At 32.4% G+C, this 18633-nt stretch overlaps 2 protein-coding genes across 3 annotated transcripts; one reads left to right on the forward strand and one right to left on the reverse strand.

Moving 5' to 3' along the window:
- Positions 1-12836: 12836 nt before the first annotated feature.
- Positions 12837-14127, reverse strand: LOC119604647 (methyltransferase-like protein). 2 transcript variants are annotated; one of them, XM_037957409.1, is made up of 2 exons: positions 13974-14127; positions 12837-13748 (listed from the first exon to the last, which is right to left on the reverse strand). In XM_037957409.1, the coding sequence occupies exons 1-2, from the start codon at positions 14096-14098 to the stop codon at positions 12932-12934; spliced, it is 942 nt and encodes a 313-aa protein (XP_037813337.1). In that variant the 5' UTR covers positions 14099-14127; the 3' UTR covers positions 12837-12931. The 2 variants fall into 2 exon arrangements, with proteins under 2 accessions (XP_037813337.1, XP_037813336.1); XM_037957408.1 differs by having other exon boundaries at positions 13802-14123.
- Positions 14128-14220: 93 nt separating this feature from the next.
- On the forward strand, positions 14221-18619 carry LOC119604646 (alanine--tRNA ligase, mitochondrial). The gene is made up of 11 exons (XM_037957407.1): positions 14221-14528; positions 14585-14758; positions 14818-14963; positions 15017-15220; positions 15294-15438; positions 15498-15637; positions 15701-16674; positions 16733-16889; positions 17409-17694; positions 17754-17974; positions 18037-18619. The coding sequence occupies exons 1-11, from the start codon at positions 14361-14363 to the stop codon at positions 18446-18448; spliced, it is 3027 nt and encodes a 1008-aa protein (XP_037813335.1). The 5' UTR covers positions 14221-14360; the 3' UTR covers positions 18449-18619.
- The last annotated feature ends 14 nt before the right edge of the window (positions 18620-18633 follow it).

An 18633-nucleotide genomic window follows, 5' to 3' on the forward strand; every position in this document is an offset into this window, starting at 1 on the left:
CTGACATTTGTAACACCCAAAAATATTGATCCTATATTCACCTTAATGTATACCAATCGGCTCAGAAACACTTTCTGAGTCGATTTAGTCTTTTGAGCCAATGACGAAGCCTATTTCGCCTAGCCCCAATACAATCGTAACCCCCAAATTATGTTAAATGCCTTAGTATCTTAACAAAAATCGGTCTCCGGTAGGTTAGTGTTCTGGTCTGGTAGACTGAACTTGATGGGTACGATTCCCAACTGAGCCATTGGTATGGAGCGCACAACAGGCTCGATAGACGTCTAGATGTATTTCTAACTAACTAACTAACTAACTAACTAACTAACTAACTAACTAACTAACTAACTAACTAACTAACTAACTAACTAACTAACTAACTAACTAACTAACTAACTAACTAACTAACTAACTAACTAACTACTAACTAACTAACTAACTAACTAACTAACTAACTAACTAACTAACTACTAACTAACTAACTAACTAACTAACTAACTAACTAACTAACTAACTAACTAACTAACTAACTAACTAACTAACTACTAACTAACTAACTAACTAACTAACTAACTAACTAACTAACTAACTACTAACTAACTAACTAACTAACTAACTAACTAACTAACTAACTACTAACTAACTAACTAACTACTAACTAACTAACTAACTAACTAACTAACTAACTAACTAACTAACTAACTAACTAACTAACTAACTAACTAACTAACTACTAACTAACTAACTAACTAACTAACTAACTAACTAACTAACTAACTAACTAACTAACTAACTAACTAACTAACTACTAACTAACTAACTAACTAACTAACTAACTAACTAACTAACTAACTACTAACTAACTAACTAACTAACTAACTAACTAACTAACTAACTAACTACTAACTAACTAACTAACTAACTAACTAACTAACTAACTAACTAACTACTAACTAACTAACTAACTACTAACTAACTAACTAACTAACTACTAACTAACTAACTAACTAACTAACTACTAACTAACTAACTACTAACTACTAACTAACTAACTAACTAACTAACTAACTACTAACTAACTAACTAACTAACTAACTAACTAACTAACTAACTAACTACTAACTAACTAACTAACTACTAACTAACTAACTAACTAACTAACTAACTAACTAACTAACTAACTAACTAACTAACTAACTAACTAACTAACCTAACTAACTAACTAACTAACTAACTAACTACTAACTAACTAACTACTAACTAACTAACTAACTAACTAACTAACTAACTAAACTAACTAACTAACTAACTAACTAACTAACTAACTACTAACTAACTAACTAACTAACTAACTAACTAACTAACTAACTAAACTAACTAACTAACTAACTAACTAACTAACTAACTAACTAACTAACTAACTAACTAACTAACTAACTAACTAACTAACTAACTAACTAACTAACTAACTAACTAACTAATAACTAACTAACTAACTAACTAACTAACTAACTAACTAACTACTAACTCACTAACTAACTAACTAACTAACTAACTAGTCTTATTCCCCTTTAGAAAATTACTTGAAGGTCAAAAATCCCTAATAAACACTAATAACACGATGAAATTCATATTTTATACTTTTCGTCTTTCCATCTCTGAATTCGCCACTGACTTTATATGGATTTGCCTTAGAAAAAAAGTTAAGCGGAAACACAGCTAATAATACTTTATATTTAAATTTGTTGAAGGTTAATTTACTTCAAAATTTTCCTTAAACAAAAATTACAAAAAAAAAACAACAAATCCTCTCAAGATCATTGACACAAACCACAAACACTGCAGATTTCTTAACAACAACAAAAACATTTCAATGGAAAAAGGCTCGTGTGGTTGAAAAAATAAGAAAACACCCAATGAAAACAAATTAATGACACTGTGAAAGAAATTAAACAGTTGCAGCAATTAGAGAAAATAAATAAAATAGTAAGACGCTAGTCGATGATAATACAATTCGTATTGTATTTATTTAGCTGGGCAATAATAGATTAATTCTTAGACTGCATGTACGTTAAGTACAACAATGGTGTAGCCATGATTTAAAGCTTAAATAAATTTGAAAATAAAAAAATAAATATATTTACTAAGCGTCAAACAATTAACACTATATAGAATTTATGGACTATACAATCTGGGTTTTTTTTTCTTTAGTTCATACTAATGTTTAGTTTATTGAAGAGTATTGTCTGTCTGCATGTCTGTTTGTCATTCAACAGACTTGTTGTTGCACAGTATCTTGTAATTGACATGACAAACGTGTGCTGCTACTGCTGCTGCTGTTTATTGTATTTCAAAATGTATTTTCATTGTAATATGCTCACACTGTTTACCCATACAATTTAAGAGTGGGTGGTGTAAACGATTTTCCCGAACAAGATAAATTTACATATGATAATTACTTTTAAGCAGAATATGTGTTGTTGTACGCATTAAAAATCTTTTCACTTTTATGAGCTGTTGACAAGGATACTAAAGAGACCTTATATGGGGAATTGGCTGAATTATGGACCGATCCTTGTGAAAGTATAGTGATGACAAATTTTATCCTTATTCTTGTATCTTTTACATTAAAACAAGTTATAAACGTAAAATTTATCTTCCGATAGAGACCTTTTATGTGGGCTAGGGTCAAATGAAAACCGATTTTGTTCATTTTGCTTCAATAATGAATATTTGTGTCTACAGCACCTCCCGTTTCGGCTCTATACTGACAAACAGACGGACGGATGGACAAGACTAAATGTTTTACGAATCTAATAAGTCCTTAAAGACGTCGCGGCTTGATTCCCAAATAATTTCTTAATAACTAGCACAACACGACAAAATAATCCAAAAAGAACCTTAAAAACGACATACACGACGGACATCAAACACCCTAGTACATTTTTAACATTTACCCTAAATGTAAACAAATTTAAACACAGAACAAATTCGTTAAAAACGTGAATGATCTAAAAGACCTTATTTACATTTAACAACAACAATAACCACAACGACATACACTCAAAACTTTTCTATACAAAGTTGACATTAAAAGTCATTTCATTTAATTTTGTTTTGTATTTTTCATGTTACAAAACTATTTGCGCATGTTTTCTATCTCAAACATAACAGAAAAAAAAAACAAAAATTTTAATGTTTATTAAAATAGTTTCATTAACAAAAACAACAAAATAAAAACAAAAAAACATTACCCAACCATTACTAATGTCATCAGTCTGTCAGTCTAGCTGTCTATCTTCTATCCACTTCATTTTGAGTAAGATTATTGAGAGAGTGCAAAACTCTAGTTGTTATTGTTATTGTTGTTACCATTATTTACGGTAAATTCGCTTTTCTTATAGTATTTTCTGCTTATTTTGTTAGTTTTCTTTATTTTTGTTTGTTTGTTCGTTTTTGTTTATTTTTTTGGTATTAACGTGTTATTAACGTCTTTGACTACTTAACGCCATAGAGCAACAAAAAAAAAGTGAAAAATATTAAAAATTTATAATTCTTTAAACAAAAAAGCTGAAAGAAAAAACGCATATTAAAGTGAAATTTTTTATAATTTTTTTTTTTTTTTTGTTTTCATTTAATATTTTCATATGTTTAAAGAAAGTTTTTAAATATGAGTCGCTGGTTGTGTGTTAGTTGGTATTTAAAACGAAAACTACTACTACACCTTTCATTTTTTGTTTGCTTTTTTTTGTTTTATTAAATATTAACACACCAACAACGTTAAAATTATTGACCCTGTTATCTAGTTTTTTATTTATTTACTAAATATAAATAATTTGCTTATTTAGGGATAAATTGGCTAAAATAGTTTATAATACAGATAGAGCTTTAGTTTGCTAGCAATACTAATAAAAATTTATTGTATTTCAATCTATAAATATTAAGTTGAATTAATTCGTTCTAGTTCAGTTCTAGTTCAGTTCTAGTTCAGTTCTAGTTCAGTTCTAGTTCAGTTCTAGTTCAGTTCTAGTTCAGTTCTAGTTCAGTTCTAGTTCAGTTCTAGTTCAGTTCTAGTTCAGTTCTAGTTCAGTTCTAGTTCAGTTCTAGTTCAGTTCTAGTTCAGTTCTAGTTCAGTTCTAGTTCAGTTCTAGTTCAGTTCTAGTTCAGTTCTAGTTCAGTTCTAGTTCAGTTCTAGTTCAGTTCTAGTTCAGTTCTAGTTCAGTTCTAGTTTCAGTTCTAGCTCAGTTCTAGCTCAGTTCTAGTCAGTTCTAGTTCAGTTCTAGTTCAGTTCTAGCTCAGTTCTAGTTCAGTTCTAGTTCAGTTCTAGTTCAGTTCTAGTTCAGTTCTAGTTCAGTTCTAATTCAGTTCTAGTTCCAGTTCTAGTTCAGTTCTAGTTCAGTTCTAGTTCAGTTCTAGTACAGTTTCTAGTTCAGTTCTAGTTCAGTTCTAGTACAGTTCTAGTTCAGTTCTAGTTCAGTTCTAGTTCAGTTCTAATTCAGTTCTAGTTCAGTTCTAGTTCAGTTCTAGTTCAGTTCTAGTACAGTTCTAGTTCAGTTCTAGTTCAGTTCTAGTTCAGTTCTAGTTCAGTTCTAGTTCAGTTCTAGTTCAGTTCTAGTTCAGTTCTAGCTCAGTTCTAGTTCAGTTCTAGTTCAGTTCTAGTTCAGTTCTAGTTCAGTTCTAGTTCAGTTCTAGCTCAGTTCTAGCTCAGTTCTAGTTCAGTTCTAGTTCAGTTCTAGTTCAGTTCTAGCTCAGTTCTAGTTCAGTTCTAGTTCAGTTCTAGTTCAGTTCTAGTTCAGTTCTAGTTCAGTTCTAGTTCAGTTCTAGTTCAGTTCTAGTTCAGTTCTAGTTCAGTTCTAGTTCAGTTCTAGTTCAGTTCTAGTTCAGTTCTAGTTCTAGTTCAGTTCTAGTTCAGTTCTAGTTCAGTTCTAGTTCTAGTTCAGTTCTAGTTCAGTTCTAGTTCAGTTCTAGTTCAGTTCTAGTTCAGTTCTAGTTCAGTTCTAGTTCAGTTCTAGTTCAGTTCTAGTTCAGTTCTAGTTCAGTTCTAGTTCAGTTCTAGTTCAGTTCTAGTTCAGTTCTAGTTCAGTTCTAGTTCAGTTCTAGTTCAGTTCTAGTTCAGTTCTAGTTCAGTTCTAGTTCAGTTCTAGTTCAGTTCTAGTTCAGTTCTAGTTCAGTTCTAGTTCAGTTCTAGTTCAGTTCTAGTTCAGTTTCTAGTTCAGTTCTAGTTCAGTTCAGTTCTAGTTCAGTTCTAGTTCAGTTCTAGTTCAGTTCTAGTTCAGTTCTAGTTCAGTTCTAGTTCAGTTCTAGTTCAGTTCTAGTTCAGTTCTAGTTCAGTTCTAGTTCAGTTCTAGTTCAGTTCTAGTTCAGTTCTAGTTCAGTTCTAGTTCAGTTCTAGTTCAGTTCTAGTTCAGTTCTAGTTCAGTTCTAGTTCAGTTCTAGTTCAGTTCTAGTTCAGTTCTAGTTCAGTTCTAGTTCAGTTCTAGTTCAGTTCTAGTTCAGTTCTAGTTCAGTTCTAGTTCAGTTCTAGTTCAGTTCTAGTTCAGTTTCTAGTTCAGTTCTAGTTCAGTTCTAGTTCAGTTCTAGTTCAGTTCTAGTTCAGTTCTAGTTCAGTTTCTAGTTCAGTTCTAGTTCAGTTCTAGTTCAGTTCTAGTTCAGTTCTAGTTCAGTTCTAGTTCAGTTCTAGTTCTAGTTCTAGTTAGTCAGTTCTAGCTCAGTTCTAGCTCAATTCTAGTTCAGTTCTAGTTCAGTTCTAGTTCAGTTCTAGTTCAGTTCTAGCTCAGTTCTAGTTCAGTTCTAGTTCAGTTCTAGTTCAGTTCTAGTTCAGTTCTAATTCAGTTCTAGTTCAGTTCTAGTTCAGTTCTAGTTCAGTTCTAGTTCAGTTCTAGTTCAGTTCTAATTCAGTTCTAGTTCAGTTCTAGTTCAGTTCTAGTTCAGTTCTAGTTCAGTTCTAGTACAGTTCTAGTTCAGTTCTAGTTCAGTTCTAGTTCAGTTCTAGTTCAGTTCTAGTTCAGTTCTAGCTCAGTTCTAGCTCAGTTCTAGTTCAGTTCTAGTTCAGTTCTAGTTCAGTTCTAGCTCAGTTCTAGTTCAGTTCTAGTTCAGTTCTAGTTCAGTTCTAGTTCAGTTCTAATTCAGTTCTAGTTCAGTTCAGTTCTAGTTCAGTTCTAGTTCAGTTCTAGTTCAGTTCTAGTTCAGTTCTAGTTCAGTTCTAGTTCAGTTCTAGTTCAGTTCTAGTTCAGTTCTAGTTCAGTTCTAGTTCAGTTCTAGTTCAGTTCTAGTTCAGTTCTAGTTCAGTTCTAGTTCAGTTCTAGTTCAGTTCTAGTTCAGTTCTAGTTCAGTTCTAGTTCAGTTCTAGTTCAGTTCTAGTTCAGTTCTAGTTCAGTTCTAGTTCAGTAGTTCTAGTTCAGTTCTAGTTCAGTTCTAGTTCAGTTCTAGTTCAGTTCTAGTTCAGTTCTAGTTCAGTTCTAGTTCAGTTCTAGTTCAGTTCTAGTTCAGTTCTAGTTCAGTTCTAGTTCAGTTCTAGTTCAGTTCTAGTTCAGTTCTAGTTCAGTTCTAGTTCAGTTCTAGTTCAGTTCTAGTTCAGTTCTAGTTCAGTTCTAGTTCAGTTCTAGTTCAGTTCTAGTTCAGTTCTAGTTCTAGTTCAGTTCTAGTTCAGTTCTAGTTCAGTTCTAGTTCAGTTCTAGTTCAGTTCTAGTTCAGTTCTAGTTCAGTTCTAGTTCAGTTCTAGTTCAGTTCTAGTTCAGTTCTAGTTCAGTTCTAGTTCAGTTCTAGTTCAGTTCTAGTTCAGTTCTAGTTCAGTTCTAGTTCAGTTCTAGTTCAGTTCTAGTTCAGTTCTAGTTCAGTTCTAGTTCAGTTCTAGTTCAGTTCTAGTTCAGTTCTAGTTCAGTTCTAGTTCAGTTCTAGTTCAGTTCTAGTTCAGTTCTAGTTCAGTTCTAGTTCAGTTCTAGTTCAGTTCTAGTTCAGTTCAGTTCAGTTCTAGTTCAGTTCTAGTTCAGTTCTAGTTCAGTTCTAGTTCAGTTCTAGTTCAGTTCTAGTTCAGTTCTAGTTCAGTTCTAGTTCAGTTCAGTTCTAGTTCAGTTCTAGTTCAGTTCTAGTTCAGTTCTAGTTCAGTTCTAGTTCAGTTCTAGTTCAGTTCTAGTTCAGTTCTAGTTCAGTTCTAGTTCAGTTCTAGTTCAGTTCTAGTTCAGTTCTAGTTCAGTTCTAGTTCAGTTCTAGTTCAGTTCTAGTTCAGTTCTAGTTCAGTTCTAGTTCAGTTCTAGTTCAGTTCTAGTTCAGTTCTAGTTCAGTTCTAGTTCAGTTCTAGTTCAGTTCTAGTTCAGTTCTAGTTCAGTTCAGTTTCTAGTTCAGTTCTAGTTCAGTTCTAGTTCAGTTCTAGTTCAGTTCTAGTTCAGTTCTAGTTCAGTTCTAGTTCAGTTCTAGTTCAGTTCTAGTTCAGTTCTAGTTCAGTTCTAGTTCAGTTCTAGTTCAGTTCTAGTTCAGTTCTAGTTCAGTTCTAGTTCTAGTTCAGTTCTAGTTCAGTTCTAGTTCAGTTCTAATTCAGTTCTAGTTCAGTTCCAGTTCATTTCTAGTTCATTCATTTAACTTTTATTGCAGAATCTTGTCAAATTTCAACAAAAGTAAATTTTTAAAAGAGCCACAAAATTTATTGGAGTGTATTGTTTTAGAAAACCACATTAGAAGAAAAAAACATTCAACCCTTCGAAGAAATATAATCTTAAGAATGATGCAATTACATGAAATTTAAATAAAAGCACACAAAATGCAACATAAACAATACATTACCAACGAAACGAAAAAATAACTTTAAAATTAATAACAAGCCGCCAAAAACAACACACAACAACAAATTGCGAAAATAAAAAACACATTTAACCTCAAAAGTCAAACAATTTTTTAAATGCAACAAGCAAAATTTTTTAAGAAAAAAATTAACAAATCAAAAGAGTCTAGACATCAAAAAAGGAAAGAAAAATTAAATGATGAATGAAAAAAAAAAGAACAAAAATTAAGCAAAACACATGTACATCAAGGGAATACTACAGCATAGAGGACGACTATGAAGGAGAAATACAATGAAACTACCCTTAAGCCAAAACAGAAAAGAGATTTTGAATTTGATAGAGAGTTAACCAAAGTAATTCTTGTTAAAAACATTCTATATGTAAGGAATTTAAAATTTTTGACCAGGAAATAGGGGTTTATCATTAAACATAAATAAGTATAAACTTTTGTTTACTAAGTAGGGGTGGTGTCAGTTGAATGATAAGCTATAGTCATAAAATGATGCAATCTAAGGTAGTTGCTAGTTGTAGAAATTCAAAATTTATTTTACAAATGAAACAGCTGCCGTTTTTAGAAGTCTTTAAAAAAGCCTTTTATTTCCTTAGCTTTTTTACTTTTCTCTCTCTAAAAGAATTATTTTTTTCCATGTTTATAAATCATTCACAGCATATGAGTTAGAGCCAGGTTTAAGCCAGCTTTAACAAGCGTGTATGTACAAACAAACAAAAACATACAAAATATTCAAACATTAAGAAATACAGTCGGAGTAGAAATAAATTTACATAAAACTCGTAAAACCAGTTCAGAGACGACAAAGTTGGTTTTGAAATGAAATGAAAAAATCTTAAGGAAAAAACAAAATACAAATTAAATAAGCTTTAACATATTTTAATGTATAAATAAGTAAGATTTTCATACTAAAAAGAATTGGAAAGAGAAAAAGAAATAGCAATAAACAAAACGTGGTGATATTAAAATGTTAAGAAAAAACTGTTAATAAATACATATAAAAAATCACTATTATTATTTTTTAAATTTCATACAAGAGTTCGAAAATCTTCATTACCTTTGACCATTTTACATATGATTTATAGTCCTCAGTGGATGTATCAGCAGATGATTAATGAACATAGAACTGAATTAGACTGAACTAGAACTGAATAAACTGAACTAGACTGAACTAGACTGAACTAGAACGGAACTAGAATGAACTAGAAACTGAACTAGAACTGAACTAGAACTGAACTAGAACTGAACTAGAACTGAACTAGAACTGAACTAGAACTGAACTAGAACTGAACTAGAACTGAACTAGAACTGACTAGACTGAACTAGAACTGAACTAGAACTGAACTAGAACTGAACTAGAACTGAACTAGAACTGAACTAGAACTGAACTAGAACTGAACTAGAACTGAACTAGAACTGAACTAGAACTGAACTAGAACTGAACTAGAACTGAACTAGAACTGAACTAGAACTGAACTAGAACTGAACTAGAACTGAACTGGAACTGAACTAAAACTAGAACCGAACTAATCCAAATCAAAAAGTATTATTTGTTCAATGGAACCAAAATTGAAACTAACCCTTTGCCCTACCAAAACTTTGGATTGTCAATATTATAGAATGCGGAATATTTTTTCCTCAGAAAATGATTCCCTGCAAAAGGTGAAGCCCTACAAAACTGCTGGTCAATAAAACTAAATAATAATTTGCATTTTAAGTAGATTGTAACATAAAAATTAACTAAATAACAAAATTTTGGTATGGAAATAGGTAATTGCTAAATAAAACTTACCCATAATTCAGTACCCCAACTCATGTTGGAATTTTCTGCTGTTTCTTCCGCCAGTTTTAAAAATTTTTCGTGTCAATAGTATCCAAATAAATGTTATAAAAGCTGTGAAAAGCAAATATTTTGTAATCCACAGTCAAATTTTGTTAAATTTTTGCACAATTGTATAGTTTCAAGATGAACTTTGTTTAGTCGTTGTTTTATTTAATTATAATATTAAAATAGTTGGCAACACTTTAATAACAAAAACTAGAACAATAACAAAATAACAACAATTAAAAAGGAGAGAAAAAAGACAGCAAAAAACACAATACACTTCAAATAAATTTTATAAATAGAAAAATGCAAATAGACATTAAAATACAATTAAAACTTGTAAAACACACACACTCTTTTAACGAAACGACAAACAGAGACAGAAGATTTTTTTATAAATAACATAAAAAATGTTAAGAAAATGAATCATTAATAATTCAAAGTAAAAAACGAATACAAACAATAAAGTAATAAAGAAAAAAAAAGGAAAAACAAAAGGAAGAAAAAAACAAACATATACAGGTAGGTGAGAGCATAAACGGTTATTAAAGAAACAGGTAAAGGTAATGTAATATTATTTCCAATTTAATTACTTAAAATTAATTATTTTAGAAAATTCAATACAAAAAAGAATTGAACACAAAAATGCACTTAAATTGCATAAAAGAAGAAACCGGTTAAAAAGAATTTTTATTTTAAGATAAAATTATCATAAGAGAGTAAAGAAAAACTATTGACTACTCTCTGTTTCTCCTAAAAAATTCTGTCTCTGCTGACGTCAATATAACAATGGCGTTGCCAATTTTTTTATTATTTTTTTTGTATTAGTTTTATGATGAAAAAAAATCTAGTTGCGACCATTAAAAAAATTGCACAATTCACATAAAAAAACTATATTTCCATTTCAGCAATATATAAAAATGTATAAATATATATTTTTAAATATGTTTTATATATTTATTTTCCACTAGTTTAATAATTTGCTTTAAATTAACTTTGTTTACTATTTATGTATTTCACTTTTTATATTTGCTTTTTTATTTATGTATATTAATTTTTGTTGTTGTTTTTAATTCATAGCATTAATGTTAAGATGGCTTTTCACTTTTTTGTTATTTTATATTATATATATTTTTGCTAAAATTTTGTAGGTTTTTCCAATTTTTCTTATTTCTTTTCAATAATAGTTGACTTCTCTGCTCTAAATACTTGCACAAAGTTGTAGCCGAGAAAAAAAGTTTACTTTGTGTTATAGAAATGGAAAAAATCTTGCAGACAACACCATTTTCCAGTACCACTTTTTTGCTAAATATATTTTTTGATTCCTTACATTCTCAAAAACTCCACTCACACTTTTTGTAGCGCTTGTTATACGTATAAAATGCTGTTTAACTTTTTTAATTTATTTTCGCAATACTTTATTTTATATTTTTAATAAAATATACACAATTCATCACTTCAATTTATGTGTGTGTGGAATTTTTTTTTTCTTTCATATAAATCACACAAAAATTCGTTTCGCATAGGGCGTTATATCCGTAACAAGGTGTTTTTCCTTGTAATTCGCTCAATAAACTAATTTTTGTTGTAAATTTTATCTTCTCTAATGGTTGATTTATCATAATACTAGATAATACAACTGTGTGGAAATGTGAAAGTTGGTAACTCGTATTTTAGGTTAAGTGACAGGGTTGGGAAATTATGTTGTGTTTTGTTATTTAAATAAGTAAATGGTACTTTTTTGTTGGCAGAGTACTCAATAAGGAGAAACCTCTAAGGGCGGGTTTCTTACTACTCAGTTAAACTAGGCTTAACTTGCTGTTATATTAAACTCGGAACAAAGTTAGACGGACTTTAACCGATGATTGTGTTTTTCAGTTATGGATTTAAGTTCAGTTAACTTTGTTAGTATTGCCAACTTTTCACTCAAAAACATAAACAATGAACAGCTGTTTTTTGCAAATAATACTTTTGTAAAATGAAAAATTTTGGAAAAATGTTAAATAAACATTTAAAACAATAATAAATAAAACAAAACAAATCAGAAAATTTCAATTTACTTAAAATATTAAGTTTTTGTTCTTCCGAAATCATTGTTTTATTGTTTTTGTTAATTATGTCTTCTCAATTATAACTTAAGTTTAATTGGCCAATAACACTCAGTTAAACTAAGATAATAAGTAACGTTACTGTTTATTGAAAAACACAAAACATATATTAAACTAGGTTTAAAACAAAAGAATGTATATTATCTTTATCTGAAAAACCCGCCCTAAGATAAAGAAAATTTGGAACAGAACATTTTCTATAAAGAAACTATTATACCAAACAATTTTAATGGACATTTAATGTTCATATTTATTTTCTGTAGAATAAATACTATATAGAAGATAGATAGATAGATAGATAGATAGATAGATAGATAGATAGATAGATAGATAGATAGATAGATAGATAGATAGATAGATAGATAGATAGATAGATAGATAGATAGATAGATAGATAGATAGATAGATAGATAGATAGATAGATAGATAGATAGATAGATAGATAGATAGATAGATAGACTCGATAGTCGCTAGCTCGCTCGCGCGCTCGCTCGCTCGCTCGCTCGCTCGCTCGCTCTCTCGCTCGCTCGCTCTCGCTCGCTCGCTCGCTCGCTAGCTCGCTGCTCGCTCGCTCGCTCCCTCGCTCTCTCGCTCGCTCGCTCGCTCGCTCCTCGCTCGCTCCTCTCTCGCTCGCTCCCTCGCTCGCTCTCTCGCTCGCTCGCTCGCTCGCTCGCTCTCTCGCTCGCTTGCTCGCTCGCTCGCTCGCTCGCTCGCTCGCTCGCTCGCTCGCTCGCTCGCTCGCTCGCTCCTCGCCGCTCGCTCGCTCTCTCGCTCGCTCGCTCGCTCGCTCGCTCGCTCGCTCGCTCGCTCGCTCGCTCTCTCGCTCGCTCGCTCGCTCGCTCGCTCGCTCGCTCGCTCGCTCGCTCGCTCGCTCGCTCGCTCGCTCGCTCGCTCGCTCGCTTCGCTCGCTCGCTCGCTCGCTCGCTCGCTCCCTCGCTCCCTCGCTGCTAGATCGAAGATATGATAGATAGATCGTCGATGTCCTATTCGTCTCGGTCGCTAGATTCGCTCTATCGCTTCGATAGCTCGTTTTCGATCAGAGGTAGATCTTAGCTACTAACGTTCGTCGATTAGATTTGTAGGTAGCTCAAAGTCAACCACGAATCTCAAGATTTTGTAGCAAAAGTAAAAGTTGTCATAGTTTATTAAATTTTCTAAATACAATATATTTGTGGACATTTTATAATTTTTTCATTGATGACTTTCCAAAATCTTACTTATTTTCCTCGAACGGTTTCCTATATTTTGTCTGTATCCACACCCGATACATTTTCAGCATACGTCCTCGATTCACTTGCAAACGTCTGTCAATTACATTTTGTTCCTCCACAAAACCGGCTTTTGTAAACAAATTCCGCACTTCTTCCTGGGTAAAGAAATACACCATAGTGCCGTCACCACGTACATACAGATTATCCTCTAAACACTTGCCACTTTTAAAGCGTAACTGAGCCAAATCATAACGACCATAATCACGAAATAACAACAGACCACCGGGCTTTAAATAACGATAACAATTTTCTGCCACACGTTGCATTTTTTGCGGCTCTATGGCCGATAAAACAAAGATCAAAACAATTATATTTTGGGATTCCAATTCAAAGGGAACCTGCCATTCATCTAAAGTAGCATCCATAACAAAGACCTCACAACGTTTGGCATCGTAGAGAGGATCAGCTTTAAAGATATCTATAGCTGTGGCGGAAAAATCACAGCCATATACTTTTAGTTCGGGTTCTTGACTGTATTTCAAAATTGGCAATATAGTATTGCCCACACCACAGCCCAGTTCAAATATACTTCTAGGTTCGGGCGTATCCTGTTTTGGAGCCAGCTCGGGGAATTCTGTAAATAGCCAATGGCGATCTTTGAAGAATCTATTTTGGTGCACACCATAAAATGAATCCCAAAATCTATCGGCTTCGCTTTTAAATTTCACTTTATCTGTTTCGGGCATTTTGACAGTGGAATTTTTAGCTACCGCCTGTAAGGCTTGTTGTTCCTGCTCCTCATCCCATTCAACATTATCCCTAAAACGAAATAGTTAAAATATTTTAATTAAAATTTTCTTACGATCACGCACCATGCATTAAAATTATACAAGTCTTGGGTATTTGTTAAGACACGACCTCCTCCTGCTGGTTTCTTACGATGACGCGTAAATTCCCAGTCTTTTATTTGAGAACGATTTCTATGTAAGACACCAGCTTTTTGAGAGATGTTTATAATAAAACCCACTTGTTTTCGATATTTACCAAGCATTGTGCGTAAAGACATCATCTTCTTTAGTTAGAAAACGATTACCAAATTTTGGTCGCTTAACGTCGGTGTCCTCTAAAGTGGCTTCTTCCGAAATCGGTTTGTCCGTGGCGTCGCACATGTTTACATTGAACAGCTGTCAAATGAAAAAAAAATAAAATAAATATAAACAAACAAACAAATAGTTGGTAACTCATTTATTCTAACATTTGCTATTGTGATTGACATAAAAATCATCTGTTATATAAAATATCTCATGAGAGAGAAAACTTGACAATTTGCAATTCCCCAGAACGAAGAAGAAATTTTAATGCAATAAAAAACACCGGCTATTGGAGGATAATTAATTAAACCATATTTATAGATTAAATAATTTCTTAAACATGTATTCCTCTGCTAAAAAGCTACAAAGAATCTTATCCTCACGAGAAATACGTAAAACATTTATTGACTACTTCACCAAACAACATGATCACAAATTTGTACGTTCCAGTCCGGTGGTGCCGTTTTGTGATCCTACTGTGGCGTTTGTTAATGCGGGCATGAATCAGGTAGATATTAAAGCAAATGCATATTATTTAAGTTAGTAATTTTATTTTTCCAACAGTTTAAATCGGTATTTTTGGGTACCACTCAACCCCCATACAAAAGAGTGGCCAATTCCCAGAAATGCGTTAGAGTGGGAGGAAAACATAATGATTTATCTGTCGTGGGAGAGGACAGTTATCATCATACTTTCTTTGAAATGCTGGGCAATTGGTCTTTTGGTGATTATTTCAAGGTATTACATGAAAATCTATAATAAATGAAAAATTGTATTAAAGTTTTGTATTTTTGTAGAGAGAGGCTTGTTCCATGGCTTTGGATTTACTTAGGGGTCCTTATAATATTGATACCTCTCGTTTATATGTCACTTACTTTGCTGGCGATAAGGTTTTGGGTTTGCCCGCCGATTTGGAATGTTTTGAAATATGGAAAAGTTTGGGGTAAGTTGTTGATGCAGGATTGAATTATTTTTATTTATTGAAATGTTTTTTAGTTTCCCCTCCTCGCGCATTTTACCTTTTGGTAGTAAAGATAATTTTTGGGAAATGGGTTCTACAGGACCCTGTGGTCCTTGTACAGAAATTCATATAGATCATCGTCCGGATTTAGCTTCGCCGGAGGAACGTGCTAAGCTGGTCAATGCGGGACGTTCAGATTTAACAGAATTATGGAATCTAGTGTTTATACAATATAATCGGTAAGTTGTGAATCAGTAGTAGACACCAGGAGTCTGCCAAATGGTTTTTCTTCCATATTTTTAATCATTCTAGTAATGAAGATGGTTCTATAACACAATTGCCCGCCAAACATGTTGACACCGGCATGGGTTTTGAGAGACTGACAGCAATTTTACAAAATAAGTCCTCCAACTATGATACAGATTTATTTATGCCCATATTTGATGCCATACAAAAGGTAATTGAAAACAAAAAGAAACTTATTATTAAATAAACCCCTAAAAAACTTCATAATAGATATCAAAAGCACCTGAATACGGTGGCACATTTCCCTCCAATTCACATGCAGCTACTTTAGATACAGGCTATAGAATTTTGGCAGATCATGCGCGCATGATTACAGTGTGCCTAGCAGATGGTATGTTACCAGATCAAAAGTAGGTATAAACAAAACTTTTAGCAATAAACATATTATTTAAATATTTTTACTCTCATTTCAGTCAAAAACTTAGGCGTGTCCTGCGTAAGGCTTTGACAGTTTCCGAAAGCGTTTTCGCTAATGAAAAATTACTTCCCCAATTAATACCGGTAGTGGTAGAATCATTGGGTTGCGCCTATCCCGAAATATCCAATAAACAATCGGCCATTTTGGAACTAATAGCCCATGAACAGGAGATCTTTAAGGCTTTGCGTGAAAGTTCTTCTAAAGCTTTTGCCGAGGTACTTAGTGAATTTCCCAATTTGGAGGATATTGATTTAATGGAATGTCCCGGTTTTGTGCCTGCCTATCGGGAATTTCAAACCTTAAAAGATACCTTTAAGAACAACATTATACCAGGAGACTTTCTACACAAACTAACCGATACTTATGGTTTAACCGAGGAACATTTTGAAAAATTGGCTCAATTAGAGGAAATGTCCTACAATGTGGCAGATTATCAGGAGGCTGTGGCGAAGGCCAAACAAAAGGCAAAAGGTTCTATGCATTCAAATCAATATTCAGACAAACTTTTGCAAAGTATAAATGATTCTTTAGTGGATTTAACTAAAACTCTAAAAGCCACTGATAATCAACATAAATATAACTACAGTTATGACAATAATGAAAAACAGTACCTTATACCCGCACTAAAAACTAAAGTCTTGGGTATACTTTACAATGATGTTAGTGTCCAGGAGGTGGTTTGTAATGGCATTACAAACAGCCAAGATATAGTTTCAATTGTTACCGATGCCAGTAATTTCTATTATGAATCGGGTGGCCAGCAATCCGATAAGGGAGTAATTGTTATAAAAACTAAAACGAATGAACAATACGAACTTAAAGTTAACAATGTTCGTTTTATCAATGATTGTGTGGTACATACCTGTGATCTACCGCCTGAAAAGGCTTTCTTTACTTTGGGCATTGGTGATGAGGTAGAGTTGCAGGTGGATGCTCAGCATCGTAAGAGGAATATATGTCATCATACAGGTATGTTAAGGAAATGAATGATAACTTTTGGACATATTTAAACAACAATATATTTTAGCTACTCATTTGTTAAATGGCGCTATAAGATCATTGTTTAACAAGGTCACTTATCAGGTGTCTAGTGGAGTAACAAGTGATTGTTGTAAATTGGAGGTGGGGCTAATTGGTAAACGTATTACCAAGGATGATGTGCAGAAAATAGAGGAACTTATTAGGTATATATATGAATGTTTTATAAACAAAAGCTTCTTATGAAAAAGCTATTCAGAAGAAACTCGTATGAAAGCTTTACAGAAAAAGCTTACGAAAGCTTTACAGAATAAACTTATGAAAGGTTTACAGAAAAAGCTTATGCAAGCTCTACAGAAAAAGCTTATTAAAGCTTTACAGAAAAGGCTTATTAAAGCTTTACTGAAAATACTTATAATAAAAAGCTTTTAAAAAAAAATCTAATAAAAACTTTTTGAAAGAAAGCTTCATACAAAAAACTCTTCAAAGGAAAGCTTATTACAAAAAACACTTCAGAAGAAAGCTTTTTACATAAAAACTTTTTCCATAAAGACTTTATAAAAAAACTTTTCAGACAAAAATAGCTTAACAGAAGAAAGCTTTCTATAAAAACTTTTTAAATAAAAATTTTTCCAGAAAAAAGCTTCTTTAAAAGAAAAAAAGCTTTCCCAAAAATATCTTGTTATGAAAAAAGCTCATCTAACAATGTATTTTCTAATGTATAGCCAAGTAATCTCCTCATCAACTCCCGTTAATGTCGAGCTCTGTAATGCCGCTGATATTTTACAACAAAACGATGTAACAATGGTGCCGGGAGAAATTTATCCCGAAACAGGTTTACGTTTGGTTAGCGTAAATTGTGATAACTTAGAAATGCTCTCAAAAGAATTGTGCTGTGGAACACATGTTACCAACACTCAGGAATTAGAATATTTTTGTATAACAAATCTTAAGCAAACAAATCGTGCTAGATATGCCTTTACAGCGGTGGCCGGAGAAGCGGCAGATAAAGTAATTCGAAAATACACTATAAGAAACAACATTTAATAAATAATAGTTTTATTTTTTAGGTATTTAAAGTGGCTGCCTTATTAAAACATCGTATTGATATGTTGGAAAAAGAATTTAAGACTGATAAACTTTCAAATGCCACAGAAATAGAATTGCAAAAGATCCGACACAATCTCCTACACATGGATATACAATTGCCGTATGTTTTTAAAATGGACATGCTGGAGCGTATAAATGAAATCTTAAAGAAATTAAAGGAGGCAGCCAGAACGAGTATAAAGTAAGTTGGAAATTTATTAACATTTTCTTTAATTTATTAGTGTAATTTTTTTCTAATTTTAGAGAATTAGTAGAAGTTGAAATGCGTAATGTTTTGCAAGAGAAACCTTTGGACACACATCCATTTATTTTACACTATATCTCTAGTTCAGCTTTAATGGAAGAGGTACCCCTACAGAAGGCCACAAAACTTTGTACCGATCGTCCTATATTAGTTATAAGCCGTAGTGATAATATTGTTAAAGCCAGATGTTGTGTTCCCAAGCAATTTCAATCTGAAAACTTTAATGCCGAAAAATGGCTGAAAGCATTTGCCACAATTTTCAAATCTCAAGTAGCCGCACCTAAGGGTCAAAATCCTCATGAAGTTTGCAATATGAAGGGTAAGAAGACACAATCAACACAATTTGATGAACAATTAGAAATTGCCATGGACAAAGCCCACGAATATGCTCTCAAACATTTAAATCAGTAAATATTGTAAAGTACGCGTTATTTAGTATTTTAAGCATTTTTTCTCACTTTTTATTAATTGGTTTAAGAAATTTGTAAAAAAAATCTGTATTAAGAAATAGCTGCGAGAACGGTTTAATGGTGTAATATGTTAACTTAAAAGTTTTGAGTTTAATAAACTATAAAAAATAAATAAATTTGTTTTAT

Source organism: Lucilia sericata, unplaced genomic scaffold (assembly GCF_015586225.1).
Source record: "Lucilia sericata isolate MDLA Ls3-8-SP2 unplaced genomic scaffold, ASM1558622v1 Contig000412F_arrow, whole genome shotgun sequence".
Classification (NCBI taxonomy): domain Eukaryota; kingdom Metazoa; phylum Arthropoda; class Insecta; order Diptera; family Calliphoridae; genus Lucilia; species Lucilia sericata.